The sequence below is a fragment of the Hyperolius riggenbachi genome, chromosome 6 (genome assembly GCF_040937935.1).
Source record: "Hyperolius riggenbachi isolate aHypRig1 chromosome 6, aHypRig1.pri, whole genome shotgun sequence".
NCBI classification, from domain to species: domain Eukaryota; kingdom Metazoa; phylum Chordata; class Amphibia; order Anura; family Hyperoliidae; genus Hyperolius; species Hyperolius riggenbachi.
Window position 1 is genome coordinate 327,748,214 of NC_090651.1, and position 19,457 is coordinate 327,767,670.

Consider the following 19,457-nt stretch of genomic DNA (forward strand, 5'->3'; position numbering starts at 1 on the left):
TATTTATTTGTAAAAAAACGTTTGGAATCATGTACGATTTTCGTTCCACTTCTCACGTGTACACCACCAATTATCTCCTCACATTCACGTGTACAAGACTTCTCACTTGCCTCACCCCTCCTCTGGAATACCCTTCCACAACATATCCACCACTCTCCCACCTTTGAAATCTTTAAACGCTCCCTCAAAACCCACCTTTTCCGACAAGCATATTCTCTAGCGTAGGCCATGCACCCACTAAATAACCTAATTACGCACTGCCGGTACATATACTGTATACTTCCCCACCTCTTGTTTCCACCCCACTCCTTTAGATTGTAAGCTCGCAAGAGCAGGGCTCTCACCCTTTTGTGTCATGGAATGTTATTAATTTAATTGCTGGCACACTGTTAGACATTTATACATTTTAGTCATCATGTTAAATCTGAGGCCATCACAGAGCAGCTGTATTTGTACTGACATTAGATTACACACAGGTGCACTCTATTTAGTCATTAGCACTCATCAGGCAATGTCTATGGGCAACTGACTGCATTGAGACCAAAGGGGGCTGAATAATTATGCACACCCCACTTTGCAGTTATTTATTTGTAAAAAATGTTTGGAATCATGTATGATTTTTGTTTCACTTCTCACGTGTACACCACTTTGTATTGGTCTTGCATGTGGAATTCCAATAAAATTGATTCATGTTTGTGGCAGTAATATGACAAAATGTGGAAAACGTCAAGGGGGCCAAATACTTTTGCAAACCACTGTATCTGGTTATCTGGCTTGCAGTTACTGCTATGTATCCCCTTTTCTTATTTTTCTTTAGAGATGGCCCGAACGGTTCGCCAGGGAACTTCCGTGGTTCACGTTCGCGGAGAACCGGGAACTTTTTTGGAAGTTTGGTTCGCCCCCATAGTGCATCATTAGGGTCAACTTTGACCCTCTACATCACAGTCAGCAGGCACATTGTAGCCAATCAGGCTACACTCCCTCCTGGAGACACTGACCCCCCCCCCCCCCCCCAGCCTTATAAAAGGCAGGTTGAGTCAGGGATTTCACTCACTCGCGTGCCTGCATTAATTAGAGAAGGAAAAACTGCAGAAGACTCTCTCATAGGGAAAGCTTAGTTAGGCTTTTGTAGACTTCTTAGCTTGCTCCTTGCTGATTCTTATTGCTAAAAAAGCACCCCACAACAGCTCTTTTGAGAGCTAATCTTGTTCTTTATATCTATTTATTTGTGTGTGTGTGTGTGTGTGTGTGTGTCCCACTGACACTTGTGTTGCATAGACAGCCTTGATAATTCATACTGTGTGTGCCACTGCCAGGCCCAGCATATTCAGTGACTACCTGTGTGTGTGACAGGCAGCTGCACATTGTAATACCCATTACTACATATACCTACTTACCTGTTGTTCACAGTGCACCCACCTACCTACGTGAGTTGAGTGCATGCAGTGTCATTGGGCCTGTCCGGCTACCTGTCTGCGTGTGACAGGTGCACATTGTAATACCCATTACTGCATATACCTACCTACCTGTTGTTCACAGTGCACCCACCTACCTACGTGAGTTGAGCGCACGCAGTGTCATTGTGCCTGCCTGCTATTTGACTGTGTGTGACAGGTGCACATTGTAATACCCATTACTGCATATACCTACCTACCTGTTGTTCACAGTGCACCCACCTACCTACGCGAGTTGAGCACTTGTGTTGCATAGACAGCCTTGATAATTCATACTGTGTGTGCCACTGCCAGGCCAAGCACATTCAGTGACTACCTGTGTGTGTGACAGGTGCACAATGTAATACCCATTACTGCATATACCTACCTGTTGTTCACTTCGGTGCACCCACCTACCTACGTGAGCTGAGCGCATGCAGTGTGATATACCACTCCGTGCATACCTGTTACCTGCACCTGTGTGACTGCACATTGTATTAGTCAAATCAGTGCCTACCTTTCACTTCATCCCGCCCAATATGGACAAAACAAAAGGCAGAGGCAGGCCACCTGGCAGGTCTGTTTGAGGTTGTGCTGTCGTGATTTTGTGCGGCCCTCGACCAAAGTACAGTGTTCCGAAGAAGGCACGTGCCATCAACCCTCAATATTGTCAGGACGTAGTTGACTATTTAACACAGAACACCTCATCTTTCTCAGCTTCCGCACGAAAGCGTGACATATCTTCCTCCTCCTGCTCTGATTCTGGCACCCCACTTAACACTCAGTCGGCCACCACCACCAAAGTGCCATCACCCCAGGGCTCAGCGGTGTGGAAATTTTTTTGTGTTTCTGCCTCAGATGAGAGCACTGCCATCTGTACTCTCTGCCACCGAAAATTGAGCCGTGGAAAGACCAAGACCCACGTAGGGACAACTACCTTACGAAGGCATATGATGAAAAAGCAACTGCAATGACATGACCACCTGAGGAAAAGCAGCACACAAAAGCAAAGCCACACACCGCAGTGTAAGATAATCATCATGCAATTATTTCTCAAAAAAGGCGATACCCAAACTGTACCGTGATGTTGAAAGGCGAGTGATGTCATCTCTGGCACACAGCGTTGGGTCAAGGGTCCATCTGACCATGGCTGTCTGGTCTGCAAAGAAACAGTCAGGCCTGAAGTTTAAGTCTGTCCCCACACACAGCATCTCTGCCTGCACACCGTGTGACTGCCTGCTCCAAGACCAAGTCGGTCCCCACACAGCATCTCTGCCTGCAGGCCGCTTGACTGCCTTCTCCGCCACCACCAAAAGAGTCCAGGACTCCAGGTGGTGCTAGCAGCGGCCACTATAATAATTTTTCTGATGCGTGTACATGCCTGCCTAATTTTTCAAGCTGCACTGCGGCTGCAACAACAAAACAAAACAAAAGGTAATCCCCTTCGTGATTGTTACCTTGCCGCAGTGAAGGGGCTTGCGTATCACAATAAAGCAATGACCACCGGCTATATGAGTGTCTCATGGGGTGGCACACCAAAGATAATAAGGTCGTTGCTTTATTGTGGACAGACCAAATTGGATCAGCTGGACAATCACTGTTGTTCTGTCATTGAGCTACCTCAGCCTGGCGACCATATGGGCTTGAAAACCGCTATCGCCTGCACTCTCGCCATGGTGCGCACCAGTCCAACATGGCCGTCACAACACAAACAGCTGTTTGCGGTGCGTTACACAGTGAATTTGGTGTGTCAGTGTGAAGCAGTACTCTAATTACACTCCCTGATTGATGTATACTCATGCAAGATGTTTTAAAGCACTTTATGCCTCCAATTTAGCATGCAATGTAATTTCTGCCCTTAAAACACTGCTTTGCGTCAAATTCAGATTTTTCCCTGGGACGTTTGGCATCTATCCCATTCATCCATGCCCCCCTCCAGGTGTTATACCCCTTGAAACATCTTTTCCATCACTTTTGTGCAGAGCTGGGACAAGGTCCTCCAGCACCCAAGGCTGAGACACCAAATTGCGCCCCTCCATCCCTCCCACCCCAGCTGTCACACACTGATTGCTATTAGACTAAGAGGGTCACAGGGCCCAGAACCTCCCCAACACCTTAATACCTAGTTTTCTGGCTTGCAGTCACTGCTATGTATCCCTTTTTCTTATTTCTTTCTGCATTTGCGAACGTTCGTGGAGGTTTGCGAACCCGGTTTGCAAACCTAAAATCGGAGGTTCGGGCCATCTTCATTTTTCTTTGCTTCAAACACAATAGGGGAATGATAGCTGAGTGAAATGTGCGCCCCTCCTACACTGCGCCCAGAAGCTGGAGCCTCTCTCGCCTCTGCCTTGGCCCAGCCCTGTCCCTAAGCAGTTAAAGGGCTTGATTCACAAAAGAGTGCTAACTGTTAGCACGGTCGTTTTCGCACGCAAACGCAAATTTTCGCATAAAAGCGTTACTGTTTCCGCACAAAAATTCGCGTTTGCGCGCGAAAACGATAACGGTTTCGCGCAAAAATGTTTAATTGCACGTGAAAAACAAATGTGCTAACAGTTAGCACTCTTGTGAATCAAGCCTAATATGTCTCTGAAAGTCACTGAGCATATGAGTGTTAGCAGCGGTCTAGTCCTGGGAAAAGAGGTGAGTGGACTCACCCTGAAAACCCCTACGCTACGCGCGTTGTGCCAAAAGATGGGCGTGGCCAAACCTAAAGTGGGCGTGGTCATGGGTGCGGCCAACTATACATGACCTTAGCAGTGATGTAAAAGGTCTGCCGGGGAATTTTGAGCTCTGCCGTAGTGTATTCCCCAAAAATAGATGTAATCTGACAGCATTTCACCAAAAAGACAATCTGGTAGAAGTTCCTCCAAAATACAGATAATATGGCAGTGGTTCACCCAAAATAGACAATGTGGCAGCAGCAGTTCTCCCAGCATACACATAATTTGGAAGCAGTTCCCCAAAATACGTGAAACCTGGCAGCGGATCACACAAAATACACGCAACACCCAAAATACATATAATCTGGCAGCAGTGGTCCCCCAAACATACACAATCTGGCTGCAGTTCCCCAAAATACACGTAATCTGGCAGCAACTGTTCCCCTAACATACACATAATCTGGCAGCTGTTCCCCAAAATAAATAACAACGGTTCCACAAAAATCCCGATAATCTGACAGCAGTTCCCCCAAAATAGGTACCCCCAGCATAGGTAGCCAGGTCTATAGGTGTCCCCAGTATAAGTAGCCATGAGTATACTAGTCCCTAGTATATGTAGCCAGAGGTATAGTTGCCTAGTATATGTAGCCAGGGGTATATGTGCCCAGTATATGTAGCCAGGGGTATATGTGCCCAATATATGTAGCCAGGGGTATATGTGCCCAGTATATGTAGCCATGAGTATAGTAGTCCCCAGTATATGTAGCCAGGGGTATATGTGCCCAGTATATGTAGCCAGGGGTATATGTGCCCAGTATATTTAGCCAGGGGTATATGTGCCCAGTATATGTAGTCAGGGGTATATGTGCCCAGTATATTTAGGCAGAGGTATATGTCTCCAGTATATGTAGCCAGGGGTATATGTGCCCAGTATATGTAGTCAGGGGTATATGTCCCCAGAATAGGTAGTCAGGTGTCGCCCCAGAAGGAGGGGAGCAGCGCAGTGGAAGGAGAGCTGTGGGGACAGTGGAGATGGACAGTGGCCATCTCCTCCCCCCTCTTCCCTCATCTTGGGGCTTTCCCTCCCTCGCTCTCCCCTCCAGAACTAATGTGCGGGCGGCTGGCAGCGGGCGGGACTTACCTCTTCCTCGTTCCAGCGTAAGAGGGAGCTATCCGCTGCTGCTAGTCTGGTCTGGTCTAGACCAGAGCAGCTGCCCGCAGATCTTACCCAGCGCTTGGATCGAGGAAGAGATAAGTCCCGCCCACTGCCAGCCACCACACATTAGTTCTGGAGGGGAGAGCGAGGGATGGAGAGCCCTAAGGTGAGGGAAGGAGGGGGGAGATGGCCCCCCTTCCCCGCTGTCCCCACAGCTCTCATTCCACTGTGCTGCTCCCCTCCACACATGCCAGGGTGGACGGCGTCCACCCTCTGAAAAAAGCAGGTGGACGTCATCCACCCGCGTTCACGCAGGACACGACCCCTGAGTGTTAGTAAGAAAAGTGTTAAATAAAAATGTATGGATTTGGCCTACCACCAATCATTTTTAGAGGCAGGAAAAGGGTTGTACATGTGTCCCCTCCTAATGCCATGAGGGTCTTAGAGCAATACATTCCAATCAACTAAAGAAATAAACCCCATAAAACTTCTTTTTCCTGAATGGGTTGAGGCCAGTAGGTCTTGAGTGTAAATCTACGGATTTATATGCAGTTATTTGATGTCTTATCATTTAGACTGTTGTGGGTTTTCTGTAAACTGTATGTAGCAAAAAAGTTTCTGTACCGTGTTAGCCAAACAAATTATATAGGTAGAAAAAAAACAACGTTTTGTAAAAAATAAGACCTTTTAATGGCTAACTAATAGAGTTAAATGATGCAAGCTTTCTGGGATCTAGTCCCCTTCTTCAGGCATATTTCCAGATGTAAGCTGAAGTAAAACACTGATGCAATCATTAATAAATGGTAAACACGAAGATGACAGTTGTGCTGGTTACTGTTTATCTCCGTTAGGTGTCAGGTGATCAGCAGGCTGGAGCCAGTGAGTTAGTGCAACCATACATGAAATCCAGCAGGTTTCTGAAGATCATGAAGCCAAATCAATCATGTTACATAAGGTGTCATGAATCCTGTTCCACAATTTAAACCTTCTGTTAATGTCTTGAACATTTTCATAAATTTGTACTCAGAAATTTTTCTTGATTGATCAGTTTTGAAGTTACCCTTAACCTCTTGCCGACCGCGTCACGCCAGTAGGCGTGGCCGCGGCGGCAGCCCCAGGACCGCCTAACGCCAATTGGCGTAAAGTCCTGGGGCTCTGTTTTGCAGGAGATCGCGCGCAGGCTGCGCGCGGATCTCCTGCTTAGGGGGCGGAGCTCCGCCCCGCCTTCAGTCTCCGAGCGGCTATTGCCGCTCGGGAGACCGGTAGACGGCGTGATCGCCGTCTATTTACTTTGTGCAGCGCTGCGATCAGCAGCAGCGCTGCACTGGGGACAGTCGTGTGACACGGCTGTCCCCCTGGGGGACAAGAGAGCGATCGGCTCTCATAGGCAGAAGCCTATGACAGCCGATCGCCGTAATTGGCCGGCTGTGGGGAGGGAGGGAGCGAGGGAGGGAAGGGGTTTAAAGGAAGAGGGTTTTTTTTTTAAAAAAAGGCAACAATAATATTTATTAAAACAAAAATAAACATGGGGGGAGCGATCAGACCCCACCAACAGAGAGCTCTGTTGGTGGGGAGAAAAGGGGGGGGGAATCACTCGTGTGCTATTTTGTGAGGCCCTGCAGCTTGGCCTTAAAGCTGCAGTGGCCTTTTAAACTAAAAATTGCCTGGTCACTAGGGGGGTTTAGCCCTGCAGTCCTCAAGAGGTTAAGAACAAGTACTTTTAGATCTTGCATGCTGTGTCCTGGTTCACAGAAGTTGTTGGCCCACTGGTGTGTCCATTTTACCTTCATTGATTTTAAAGCAGTGATGGTTCATTCTTGTGTGCAGCTTTTGTCCTGTTTCTCCTATATAGATTCCTTTTGAGGGGCATTTCAGCTTACATCTGGAAATATAAATAATTAATCAGGGATATACCAAAGACACGGAAGATCAAAAATTGAAAAATTACTTTTTCTTTTTTATTTGCAAAAAGGTGCAGAAATATGTACACAAATTCTTTAATCACGTAAAAAAGTGCATATAATTGATTGAAAAAAAAGGCAACAACATCGATTTGTTTTGGGTTGGTAACCCTTCTTCAGGCCTTTAAATATATAGTGAACATCTGCACAGTTGGAATACAAGGTAGAAACTCATCTGGTCAAGTATAAAGCCAGGGCAGACCACCACAAGATCAAACAAAGAGCCGCATGGCTTTATACTTGACCAGATGAGTTTCTACCTTGTATTCCAACTGTGCAGATGTTCACTATATATTTAAAGGCCTGAAGAAGGGTTACCAACCCGAAACAAATCGATGTTGTTGCCTTTTTTTTCAATCAATTATATGCACTTTTTTACGTGATTAAAGAATTTGTGTACATATTTCTGCACCTTTTTGCAAATAAAAAAGAAAAAGTAATTTTTCAATGTTTGATCTTCCGTGTCTTTGGTATATCCCTGATTAATTATTTAGACTTTGAGCTTGGTGTTTGTGGTGCACCTGCAGGGATTTTTTGTATATTTTGCTTCTCCCAAATACACTAACTACATCTGGAAATATGCCTGAAGAAGGGGACTAGATCATTAAAAGGTATTATTTTTTTACAAAACGTTGTTTTTTTTCTACCTGTAAACTGTATATAATAGTTTCATATCTGCAATAAAGTTCTCTATGTTGTATATCTGATACTGTGACACATTTAAACCTCTTACTTTTTTGGACTGTAATGCGTAGTTTAACATCCCTTTATTCCATTTCAGCTCCCCTCAGTGCTCCTGTCCTTAGTAGTTATGCCACTAACGATAATAAACTTGTCAGTGGTACCTATGTGTCTCTCCACTGTGATGCCGGTAATCAGTCTATAACTCGTTACACCTTTTACCAAGACGGGAAGGATATTTGTTCCGGGCGTAATGTGACCTGCAGGGATTCCTCCCTCTACTTCCAGCCAATCACAGTGAGTGACAGTGGGAACTACACCTGTGTCATCCAGAATAATGTCACCTCCAACACCAGCAACATTCTGCAGCTGGCTGTATCAGGTGAGAATGAATGTGATGTATTAGCTGTGTACTGATATCAATTCACAGGGAAAGGACTGCATTGCCGAGACTAGTGCATGTCTGTGCCCCACTACATGCTCATGTTTATCATGGATCTGCGGAAGCACTCAGAGGAACACAGCAGAACTTGTTTTTATTTATATAGAAGCCTCCATATTTGCTGTTGTCATGTAAATAACGCGTGCCATTTAAAAATGTGATAAATATACAAATGCCAGTACAACAAAAAATTTTAATTGGAGGTATGGAAAAAACATTTTGCAGGCTCTGTAAAGCTGCCAACCCCCCACCCCCACAATCAGCATACATAAAAATTCCATAATGTTGGGTTATTGTTATGTTTGCGCTCATTTGTGCCACAAAAATTAAGATTCGTGCTGTGTTTTGAAGATAATAGCAATTATTTTCCTGGACAATAACATCACCCAGCCCCCATACCACAGCCTACGGCATGAAACCTAGCCTGCTGCTGAACTGTGCTTATTTGTGCCTCAGGCAATATAGAGAAAATGAGATCTACTTACCCGGGGCTTCCTCCAGCCCCTGGCAGCCGATATGTCCCTTTCCGCCACTCTGGTGTCCCAGGATCCCCTCCATTGGAGATGCCAACCTCGCTAGATCGGCATCTTCTCTACCTGCATGAGAACCGCTCGCTGTCATGCAAACGTGGTTCAGGGTGTACTGCAGAATGCTCCAAACCACATGAGCACGATCGCGAGTGACGCCCAGCCAGGTGCAGAAGATGCCGACCTGGCAAGTTTGGCATCTCCAACAGAGGGCACCCCGGGTAGATCTCATTTTCTCTAGATTGCCTGATGATTCCTTTAAACAAAAACCTAATTAAATCTTTTGTAGTTTTTGAGATATTCAAGTTTTTATAAAGGTCAAATGTTTGCAAAAGTTCACCCATCCATTGTAATGCTGTGGTGTGTGTGTGTGTGTGTGTGTGTGTGTGTGTGTGTGTGTGTGTGTGTGTGTGTGTGTGTGTGTGTGTGTGTGTGTGTGTGTGTGTGTGTGTGTGTGTGTGTGTGTGTGTGTGTGTGTGTGTGTGTGTGTGTGGGTGGTGGGGAGGGGGGTGGGGGGGATGTTGAGTGAAATGTTGACCTTTATAAAAACTTCTTGGATATCTTAAAAATTGTAAAAGGTAGAATGATTATTTTTATGGTACAAATGAGCACGAGCATAGCACTATCTAACCACACCGCAGACTGTTGTATGGATGCTGGGTAATGTTATTGTCTGGAAACAAATTATTGCTATTATCTTAAAATTAAAGGCAGCACAAATCATAATGTTTGCTGCACAAATGGGCACAAATCTAGCACTAACCAAAGATGATGGAATTGTTATTGCTGCTGATTGCAGGGAGGCCAGTTTCACGGAGCCCATTTTGCATGGGCATATTAGATTTTGAAACTGTTGATCAATATACTATAACCAGCAACTATGAGTTGTTATTCAACTGATGATCATTTCCTGAGAAGGCAACATAGCACTAGGTAACAGCAACATCTTATTGCAGCACTTTGCCATAGTTGACAGGAAGTTGGGAGTGTGTAGAGGTGCTCAGCACTGTAGTGGTGGTAAGCGGTGGGTGTGTCAGTAGCAGAGGGAAACACAAGCCAGGGGGTGAATCTTCAACCAAGATGACAGATGAAAGAAGAGGAAGATAGAAATGTTCAAAAGAAAGGAGTATACAGAAGGAGATGATAATATAATAATAATAATAATAATAAAGACTTGTGTGACAATAAATAGGTAGGGGTCAAAATCCTCACTCTATACCCAATTATCTGGAAGGGGATGGATATCTCTTATTAAAGGGACCTCCCAGATTCCAAACCCCCCAGGATCTATCCTCACATGTGTGGAAGTAGTTACCATTGTGTGATATAGAGAAGAGGAGAATCGGCACTGCTTAACTTCACTTTTAATCCAGGGTGAAACATACATAACGTCAATTACATGTAGTAAAAGGCTACCATCACAGGAGGAGGAGGAGTGGCACCCACATGGACTGCTGGCTTAAGCAGGGACACATGAAAAGATCTAACCCCATGCATGCTGGCAGGAAGATCAATGGCATAAGTAACATTGTTGATCTTCCTGGTAACTGGAAAAGGACCCACAAACCTGGGACCCAACTTGGGCGAGGGTTGTTTCAGGGCCAAATGACGGGTGGACACCCAGACCAAATCTCCTGGTTGGAACTTCCACTCTAAAGAACGTCTCTTGTCAGCTTGACCTTTCTGACTTTGAAAAGCTTTTTCCAAATTATTCTTTACAATCCCCCAATTGTCCCTAAATGACCTTTGCCATGCCTCCAGAGCTGGAAACTGAGTGGAAGCTACTGGCAATGGGGAGAACTTGGGCAACTTCCCAGTAACCACCTGAAATGGCGAAAACCCAGAGGAAGAGCTTTTCAAATTATTGTGCGCAAATTCTGCAAGAACTTGACCCAATCATTTTGCGCATCCGCAACATAACATCTTAAAAATTGTTCCAATGACTGATTCACTCGTTCAGTCTGACCATTGGTCTGTTGGTGGTAGCCCGATGAAAATGACAGTTCCATGCCAATTTGATGACAAAATGCCCTCCAAAATCTGGAAATAAATTGGACTCCCTGATCTGACACTATGTTTTCCGGAATACCATGTAGTCGGAAAACGTGGATGATGAAAAGATCGGCCAGTTCTTGGGCCGAGGGGAGTCCTTTCAAGGGCACAAAATGGGCCATTTTACTGAACCGGTCGACTACCACCCAAATGATCAACATGCCCTCAGACTTCGGAAGTTCCCCCACAAAATCCATGGACAAGTGGGTCCACGGCTCATTCGGGGTAGGCAAAGGCTGCAATGTTCCCACAGGTGCCAGACGGGAGGGTTTACTTTTTGCACATACTGCACACTCTCTTACATACTCCTTGCAGTCTGTTGCCAATGAAGGCCACCAAGCACACCTAGCAACCAGGTCCTGTGTTCTGGAGGCCCCAGGATGTCCAGCATTCTTGTGTGAGTGGAACATCTGCAAAATTTGAAGGCGAAAAGGCAATGGCACAAACATAACCCCCTCAGGCTTTCACTCAGGAACATCCTGTTGGAAAGGGCTTAAAGTCTCCCTCCAGTCTTTCCAAGTTTCTGTGGCTGCCAACACAACCTTCTGTGGAATAAGTCTCTGGGTCTGAGGGCTGTGCTGTCTCTGGCTCAAAGCTTCTGGACAGGGCGTCTGCCTTAACGTTTTTACTACCAGGAGTGTGCGTAATTATAAACCTAAATCTCGAGAAAAACAATGACCATCGAGCCTGACGGGGGCTCAATCTCTTAGCCCTCTCAATGTATTCCAAAGTTTTGTGATCTGTGTAAACCGTAATAGTATGTTCTGCCCCTTCTAGCCAATGACGCCACTCTTCAAAGGCCAATTTAATGGCTAGAAGTTCCCTGTTGCCTATATCGTAGTTTTTCTCTGCTGGTGAAAACCTACGAGAGAAATAGGCGCACGGGTGCAATCTGCCCTGCAACCCAGAGCGCTGACACAGCACAGCCCCTACTCCAACCTCTGAGGCGTCTACCTCAACAATGAAGGGAAAAGAGGTGTCTACGTGTCTCAGAATGGGTGCAGAGCAAAACAACTCTTTAAAAGTGGAGAAAGCAACCAGAGCCTCAGGGCACCAGTGGTTTGTATCCGCCCCTTTTTTAGTGAGACTGTTAAGGGGTGCTATGACTGTGGAATACCCCTTTATGAACCTTCTATAGTAATTAGCAAATCCCAAAAATCTCTGAAGGGACTTCAGGCTCACTGGCTGGGGCCACTCCAACACCGCAGAGACCTTAGCAGGGTCCATAGAAAGACCCGAGGTGGAAATTATGTACCCCAAAAAGGCAACAGAAGTTTTCTCAAAAATGCATTTCTCCAATTTAGCGTAAAGCATGTTCAGTCTTAGTTTGTTCAGCACAAACTTGACGTGAGTCCTGTGCTCGGAGAGGTTGTCTGAGAAAATAAGTATATCATCTAGATATACTAAAACAAATTTACCCAACACCTCCCTGAATACCTCATTGATTAGTTCTTGAAAAACGGCCGGGGTGTTACACAACCCGAAGGGCATCACCAGGTACTCGTAATGCCCATCGGGTGTGTTAAAGGCCGTCTTCCATTCATCGCTCTTTCTGATTCGCACCAGGTTGTATGCACCCCCCGTAAATCCAATTTCGAGAAGATCTTAGCGTTGGTGACCTGTGTGAATAAATCGTCTATCAAAGGTAATGGATAGCGATTTTTTACTGTAATCTTATTCAGACCCCGGTAATCAATGCATGACCGAAGGCCTCCGTCTTTTTTCTTAACAAAAAAGAATCCTGCTCCAGCAGGCGACCGGGAAGGGCAAATGAACCCTTTGGCTAAGTTTTCACGGATGTACTCCTGCATGGCCACGTTTTCCGGCCCAGACAAATTGTATAGATGGCCTCTAGAGGGCATACAACCTGATCGGAGATCAATAGGACAATCGAAAGGGCGATGTGGAGGTAACTTATCAGCAGCTTTGGGACAAAATACATCCGAAAACTCAGAATATTGTTCTAGTACTCCCTCCACCCGAATCCCGGTCTGACCTAAGGTCACCTTCACTAAACAATGATGGAAACAATGGGCTGACCAGCTGGTTAGCTGACCCGTAGCCCAATTAAACTGAGGGGAGTGAAGGTGTAGCCATGGCATGCCAAGGATGACTGTGGAGGTAGACATGTGTAATACAAAAAACTGTAATTTTTCCCTATGCAGTACCCCTATAGTGACTTCCACCTCTGGTGTCTGAGACAGAGGATGGTTACGTTGCAGGGGGGAGTCATCCACTGCCGTAACCTGGATGGGTGGTTTTACTGGGGTAAGCGGGATACCCAATCTCTTTGCAAATTCGTAATCCATGAAATTAGCCGCTGAGCCGGAATCTACGAAGGCCTCAGAGACTTCAGATTTATTCTCCCATGTAATCGTACAAGGAAGAAGTAACCGTTTATCTTCTAGGGGTAAGAGTCGTGCGCCTAGGGTATTACCCCCAACTACTAGGCAGTAGCGTTTCCCGACTTTTTAGGACAATTTCGCACTCTATGACCCCCCTCTGCACAATAAAGACATAACTGTTCAGAAATCCTACGTCTCTGCTCCACTTGAGACAATCTGGACCGGCCAATCTGTATTGGCTCGGGTGGAGGTGAGACGGGAGGAGATGGAAGACACACAGGAAGGGCAAGCACCATCTACCAATCAATACAATATTACAATAGCATATTCCTCAGAGTGTGCAGAAAGGAACTCAATATAAAGTAACAACTAACGAGAACAGTAGTTCCCTGAATCACCGCACCACTCCAAACCATGTATCAATAATAATGATCTTTATTCAAACAATAAATTAAAAACACCTAAAAACACATATTGAACGCCATGTACATATATAAATATATATATATATAATCTCTAATGAGTAACTCCACAAAACAATACTGAATGAGCAGTGGGAAACAGTAACCACATTACGTTTCCCCTGCCTCACAAAAATGACAATTGTAACATATTAAACCATAGTATATACATAGGCAGTATCAGCCAACAATACAAATTGTGCAGAAAGTCCTGAAGTGCAACAAATATATAGGTTGGAAAATACACAAGTACAAACAGTACGTGAAAAAAGGATGAATATAAAGTGCAATGTGCAAACAAGACTGGTGTACACAACGCCAGTAAAAGTGCAGAGTATAAAGTGTGTGGTGCAAAGGGATGAGAACCATCCAACCAAGATGTGGAGCTGAAGCTTACCAAGAAAGGATTAGTGGAGTATGAGGGACATGGCGTCCGAACACCGCCGTCGCGATTCGCCGCTATTCCAATACAGCGGCTTCCACTGGGCTTGAGGATCAAATGGCGTCCTCGGAGGAGATGGAGTCACAGGAGGCACAGCGTAGGACACCATTTTAATGTTGTTTCTACCCCGGGTCTGCTTTTGATAGCGTAATCTGCGATCAATCCTAATGGCTGATGAAATGGCCTCATCGATGGTTCTCGGTTCGGGCTGACTTAACATAAGGTCTGAGACCTCATCTGATAACCCTGATAAGAAACAGTCTAAAAGGGCATAGGTGTCCCACCTGGCTGAAACTGACCACCTCCTAAATTCTGCAGCATACTCCTCGACCGGACTCTTGCCTTGACGTAACATCTTGAGCTTCCGCTCAGAAGTCGAGGCAATGTCTGGATCGTCGTAAATTATCGCTTTAAATTATCGCTTTATGGCTTTAAAAAATTCATCTACCGAGGTTAAAGCTAAATCTCCGGCGGGTAAACTGTACGCCCAAGTTTGGGAATCGCCTGATAACAAGGTCTTAATAAATGTGACCCTTTGGGCCATAGTTCCTGAAGATCTAGGTCTCAACTCAAAGTATGATAACACTCTACTTCTGAAATTGTGAAAGTCAGATCTGTGACCAGAAAATGTTTCAGGTACAGGCATACGTATGTCTGTGCTAGGAGGGGATCGCACCTCATTCACAGCCGTCTGGAGGGTTTGTAAAGAACCAGACAAGGCGTCAATCATCGTCTTGTGACTTCCCAGCACTTGGTTGATGTTATCCACCGAAGTGGCAAGTGCGCCCAGATGGTCAGTGTGTGCGTCCATTTGTTTTTTGGTCTGGCGTTCTGTAACGATCGGTGTAACACAGAGAGGATCTGATCATCGGTGATCTGCAGTATCACCGAAAATACAGCTATATACCCGATTATTGATGATCTGCAGTATCACCGATAATCAGATATATTTCTAACCTCTGGACACCTGAGTAATATGAGTGTTTGGTGCAACAGTAATACTTTGAGGAGAGAACCCCAATCGAGGGTGCTAGGCAGTAGTGTTAGGTCCCCTCCCATGGAGGAAAGATTTCTTCGACAGTGGGAGGGACGAGTACCTAACAAATTGCATTGCAAGCTGTTAGTGGAAACTAACATCCTCCAAGTGGTAGACAGGTTGTATGTGTGCTCATTGTGTATTTGTATCACATGAGTGGGGTCTGTACTTTTTTGCAGGTAAGCATTCATCTGTTTTTAAGTAGCGCTGTTCATTTCTTTGCTATGTTTGATTTAATTCTGGTCAGCTGCTCCCACTTGTTAGTTTTTCTTTGGTGTATATGCAGAGCCTCTGTTTGGGTTCAAGGTGCGTTTGTAGTTCCTGGGGGGGGCTCAGCGCATCTCTGAGCTGAGGCCATTCAGAGGCGGCCTGGTGATGCGCTGATCCCACTTTTTCTGCGCAATTCTTAATTTTACTGGTAGCGCGCCCAGGCTATGCATATGCATAGGTAGGTTTTAGTTAGTGTTAGGTCCCCTCCCATGGAGGAAAGACTTCTTCGACAGTGGGAGGGACGAGTACCTAACAAATTGCATTGCAAGCTGTTAGTGGAAACTAACATCCTCCAAGTGGTAGACAGGTTGTATGTGTGCTCATTGTGTATTTGTATCCCATGAGTGGGGTCTGCACTTTTTTGCAGGTAAGCATTCATCTGTTTTTAAGTAGCGCTGTTCATTTCTTTGCTATGTTTGATTTAATTCTGGTCAGCTGCTCCCACTTGTTAGTTTTTCTTTGGTATATATGCAGAGCCTCTGTTTGGGTTCAAGGTGCGTTTGTAGTTCCTGGGGGGGCTTAGCGCATCTCTGAGCTGAGGCCATTCAGAGGCGGCCTGGTGATGCGCTGATCCCACTTTTTCTGCGCTAGGCAGTAGGAGATACTGCTCAGAGAACAGGTTCCTTCCAATGGTCTGATGCTCCCCAAGGGGCGTAGCTAGGTAGAGAGTGGGAAGGACCAGAGAGTGAGTGACACCAATGGTGAAGTGTCACTGACAGGTCTGTAAACTATCTCCCAACAGGGAAGATAGTTCTCGAGGTCGGACAGGCCAGGTCGGTAACAGACAGACAGCTTCAGATACAGAGACAGGAGACAGATACGGAATCTTAAGGCAAGCAGGGTTCAGCAACAGAGTATCAGATATAGCAAAGTGCCAAATCAGAGATCAAGAGAGTCGTCAGGAAAGCAGAAAGTCATAACAGATAATAACAATACCTAATCTTAGGTGTGAGATCCTTGGCCATCAACACCTTGGAAACTGATCTAGAATATAATACAAATAACAGGTTTCCTAGACTAAGGTGTGAAATCCTTGGTCATCAACACCTTGGAAACTGGTCTAATGAACACAGATACTGACAAGGTCTGAGTGCTACCACGTAGTGATCGCAACGCCAGACACCAGAGGAATGACCAGCACCCAGTATATATACCCAAGGCGCTTCCCAGCGCCTCCCCTAAGTGCTGGACCAATGAGAACAGCTGGTTTTGTCAGCTGACCGGCCTGGTCAGCTGACTCTGCTCTGAGTGTCATATAAGCTCTGCCTCTCTGAACTTGTGTGGACTATCAGTCCCAGCCACACCAGACATGTTTTGCAATGTATCAGCCTGTTTGAGCGCGGAGCCGGCTGCACCGCCATCCGAGCATGCGGTGGTTTCCCCGCGTTCAGCCACTGTGTCAGTAATAGGCCTATGCGTACAGTTTGCTGCATCAGACGCGGACTCCGCCGCCCTGTCCACTGGGCATGCGGCGGTTTCTCCGCGTTCCGCTCCGCTGGTGGACACGTGCCCAAGTATGCCAGAAGCCATGTTAGACACGGAATCAGCCGCCTTACTCTGAGTACTTGCGGCGGCTCTTCCGCGTTTTCTCACAAATGCCCACTGAAGTGGGCAAAACCTCAGACGGATCTGGGGGGCAGGAGGCATCTCCTAGAAGTTCTGCACCCTTTAGGAGGAGCTTGGAAACCTTCAAAACATTAAACAAGACCTCTGAAATATCATTTCCCAAGTTTTCTGACAAGTATTCTGAATAATCCATGTTACAGGGCCAAAAATCAAATACCTTCTGCGGACAGGGCAGATGTCCCAGGAATGGTTCTACCATATGCTGAGACTGAATTTCAACATCAAGACAAGGATGCACAGGAATATCTAGTGAGTCTAATACTGACTCATCCAGGATACAGGATGGAAAGTCATCACTTTCCTCAGAATCAGACTCGCAAAAGCAAAGCACTGTCCTAGACTCGGCTAACCATGTCGAATTCGAGGAGTCAGCGCGCAAAATTTGTGAATCCAAAATCGCTTTAGGTTGCAAGACTGATGCTTCCAAAGCGCAAGCCTCCGCAATCTGTGGAGCAGACTGCAAGGTGTTCAAAACATTACCTTTGAGGCTGCAAGGTTTAGGAATTTTCCCCATAGCAGGATTATGTGAGAAACAGGCATCAGATCGCACAGATTCAAACTCCAAACAAACAGAAGAAAATCCATCAGAATTCACACAGGTGTCCACAAACGAGGCACACCTATTCATTTCAGGTCGCACAGTGTTTAAACTCACTTGCTTTATCCCAGAAAGGCAGGAATAATCATCAGACAACGGTGTCTCTTTATTGGGATCAATTGGTTGGTGGGTGTGCAATTCATCCAAAATCGTCTGCCACACACAAATCACCGGATCCACAAAACACTCGTCACACTCATCAGAATCAATCAAAATATACATAGAATCAAGACAAGCATTCAGAATATCTTCACTTTTTGCGATGTAGAAATCTCAAAACGATTTCCAATCAAACTCAAATTCCTCCATCAAAGCCCCATTCTCCCACGGAGCGAATGGAGGTTCAAACAACCCTGTATCCAATAAACACTCATATGGGTTGAGATCAGGAACATACACAGATTTTTTTACTGCTTTAATATAATGAATGATCCTACCTATAATAGGATCCACATACGCTCTTGCCATGGGCAGTGACATCTGAAGCAAATCGAACATTCCCTCTACCCTGGGAATTTCGGTTTGGCTGGTTATTCTGTAACGAATGCGGAATACTTTCCGTGGTCAGCGTACCAGATGTGCGCTGACACTGTGGAAATCCTCCACAAACGTGTAATTTGGAGAACCCAGGTTAGGTGCAATGCACCGGTAGAGGACAATTCCCATCTGGCATCTGTGGCAGTGCAGAGGCAGTGCTCGTCTGCACTCCACAGCTCCATCTGCCGGTGGGAAGTGCCCTCTACCGGTGCATTGCACCTAACCTGGGTTCTCCAAATTACAAGTTTGTGGAGGATTTCTGCAGTGTCAGCGCGCATCCGGTGCGCTGACCACGGAAACTATTCCGCATTCGTTACAATACGGCAGAATTTCAAAGGCAATTTCGGAAAGCCGCCGGATTGAAGAAGCAATTCCGTTCCAACCAAACGGAATGGAATGACCAATTTCCGCCCAAAATTGTGGAAAATACAATCTGCGGAAAGCTTCCTACTAGAGAGAGAGAGATATAAATCTACATAGCTATCTGGGGCTCTCTTCGGACAACTGTTTAACACAAAAGGCAAGGCCATGCCTGGGTGGGCTTGAACCACCAACCTTCCAGTTAACAGCCAAACGTGCCAACCAATTGTGCCAAAGAGACTGTGTACCACAAGGACTGTGCATACAGTTGCTGTTGAATGATTTTATTGAGATGTATGTGTGTCTTTTGGAGGAAGGAAGTAAGTCTGCTCCAAGAAGTTTCAGCATGTAGTGTTGGAGGTATAATGGCTAGGATAGCAGCCTACAGAGTGGTAGGCCTGAGATCGATTCCTGGCCAATGTATGTGAGTTGGCTTTTAAAATCCTACAAATCCCTAAGCAAGCTCATTTTTCTCTTGGATATACCATAATGGTACATGCTAGGCTGGCTTTAGCATGTAGTGTTGGTATAGTGGTGGGGAGAGCTGCCTACCAAGCTACTAGACCTGGGTTTGATTCCTGGCCAATGTACAGTGGTGTGAAAAACTATTTGCCCCCTTCCTGATTTCTTATTCTTTTGCATGTTTGTCACACTTAAATGTTTCTGCTCATCAAAAACCGTTAACTATTAGTCAAAGATAACATAATTGACCACAAAGTGCAGTTTTAAATGATGTTTTTTATTATTTAGTGAGAAAAAAAAACTCCAAATCTACATGGACCTGTGTGAAAAAGTGATTGCCCCCCTTGTTAAAAAAATAACTTAACTGTGGTTCAATTTCTGTAGTGACCCCCAGGCCTGATTACTGCC

At 45.6% G+C, this 19,457-nt stretch overlaps 1 protein-coding gene across 1 annotated transcript in view; it reads left to right on the top strand.

Moving 5' to 3' along the window:
• LOC137522896 (carcinoembryonic antigen-related cell adhesion molecule 1-like) overlaps positions 1 to 19,457 on the top strand; it is a 340,663-nt gene that overhangs the window by 197,998 nt on the left and 123,208 nt on the right. Inside the window, exon 3 of the mRNA XM_068243031.1 lies at positions 7,992 to 8,273. Within this exon, the coding sequence (XP_068099132.1) occupies positions 7,992 to 8,273 (282 nt within the window). The remainder of the gene's footprint in view (positions 1 to 7,991; positions 8,274 to 19,457) is intronic.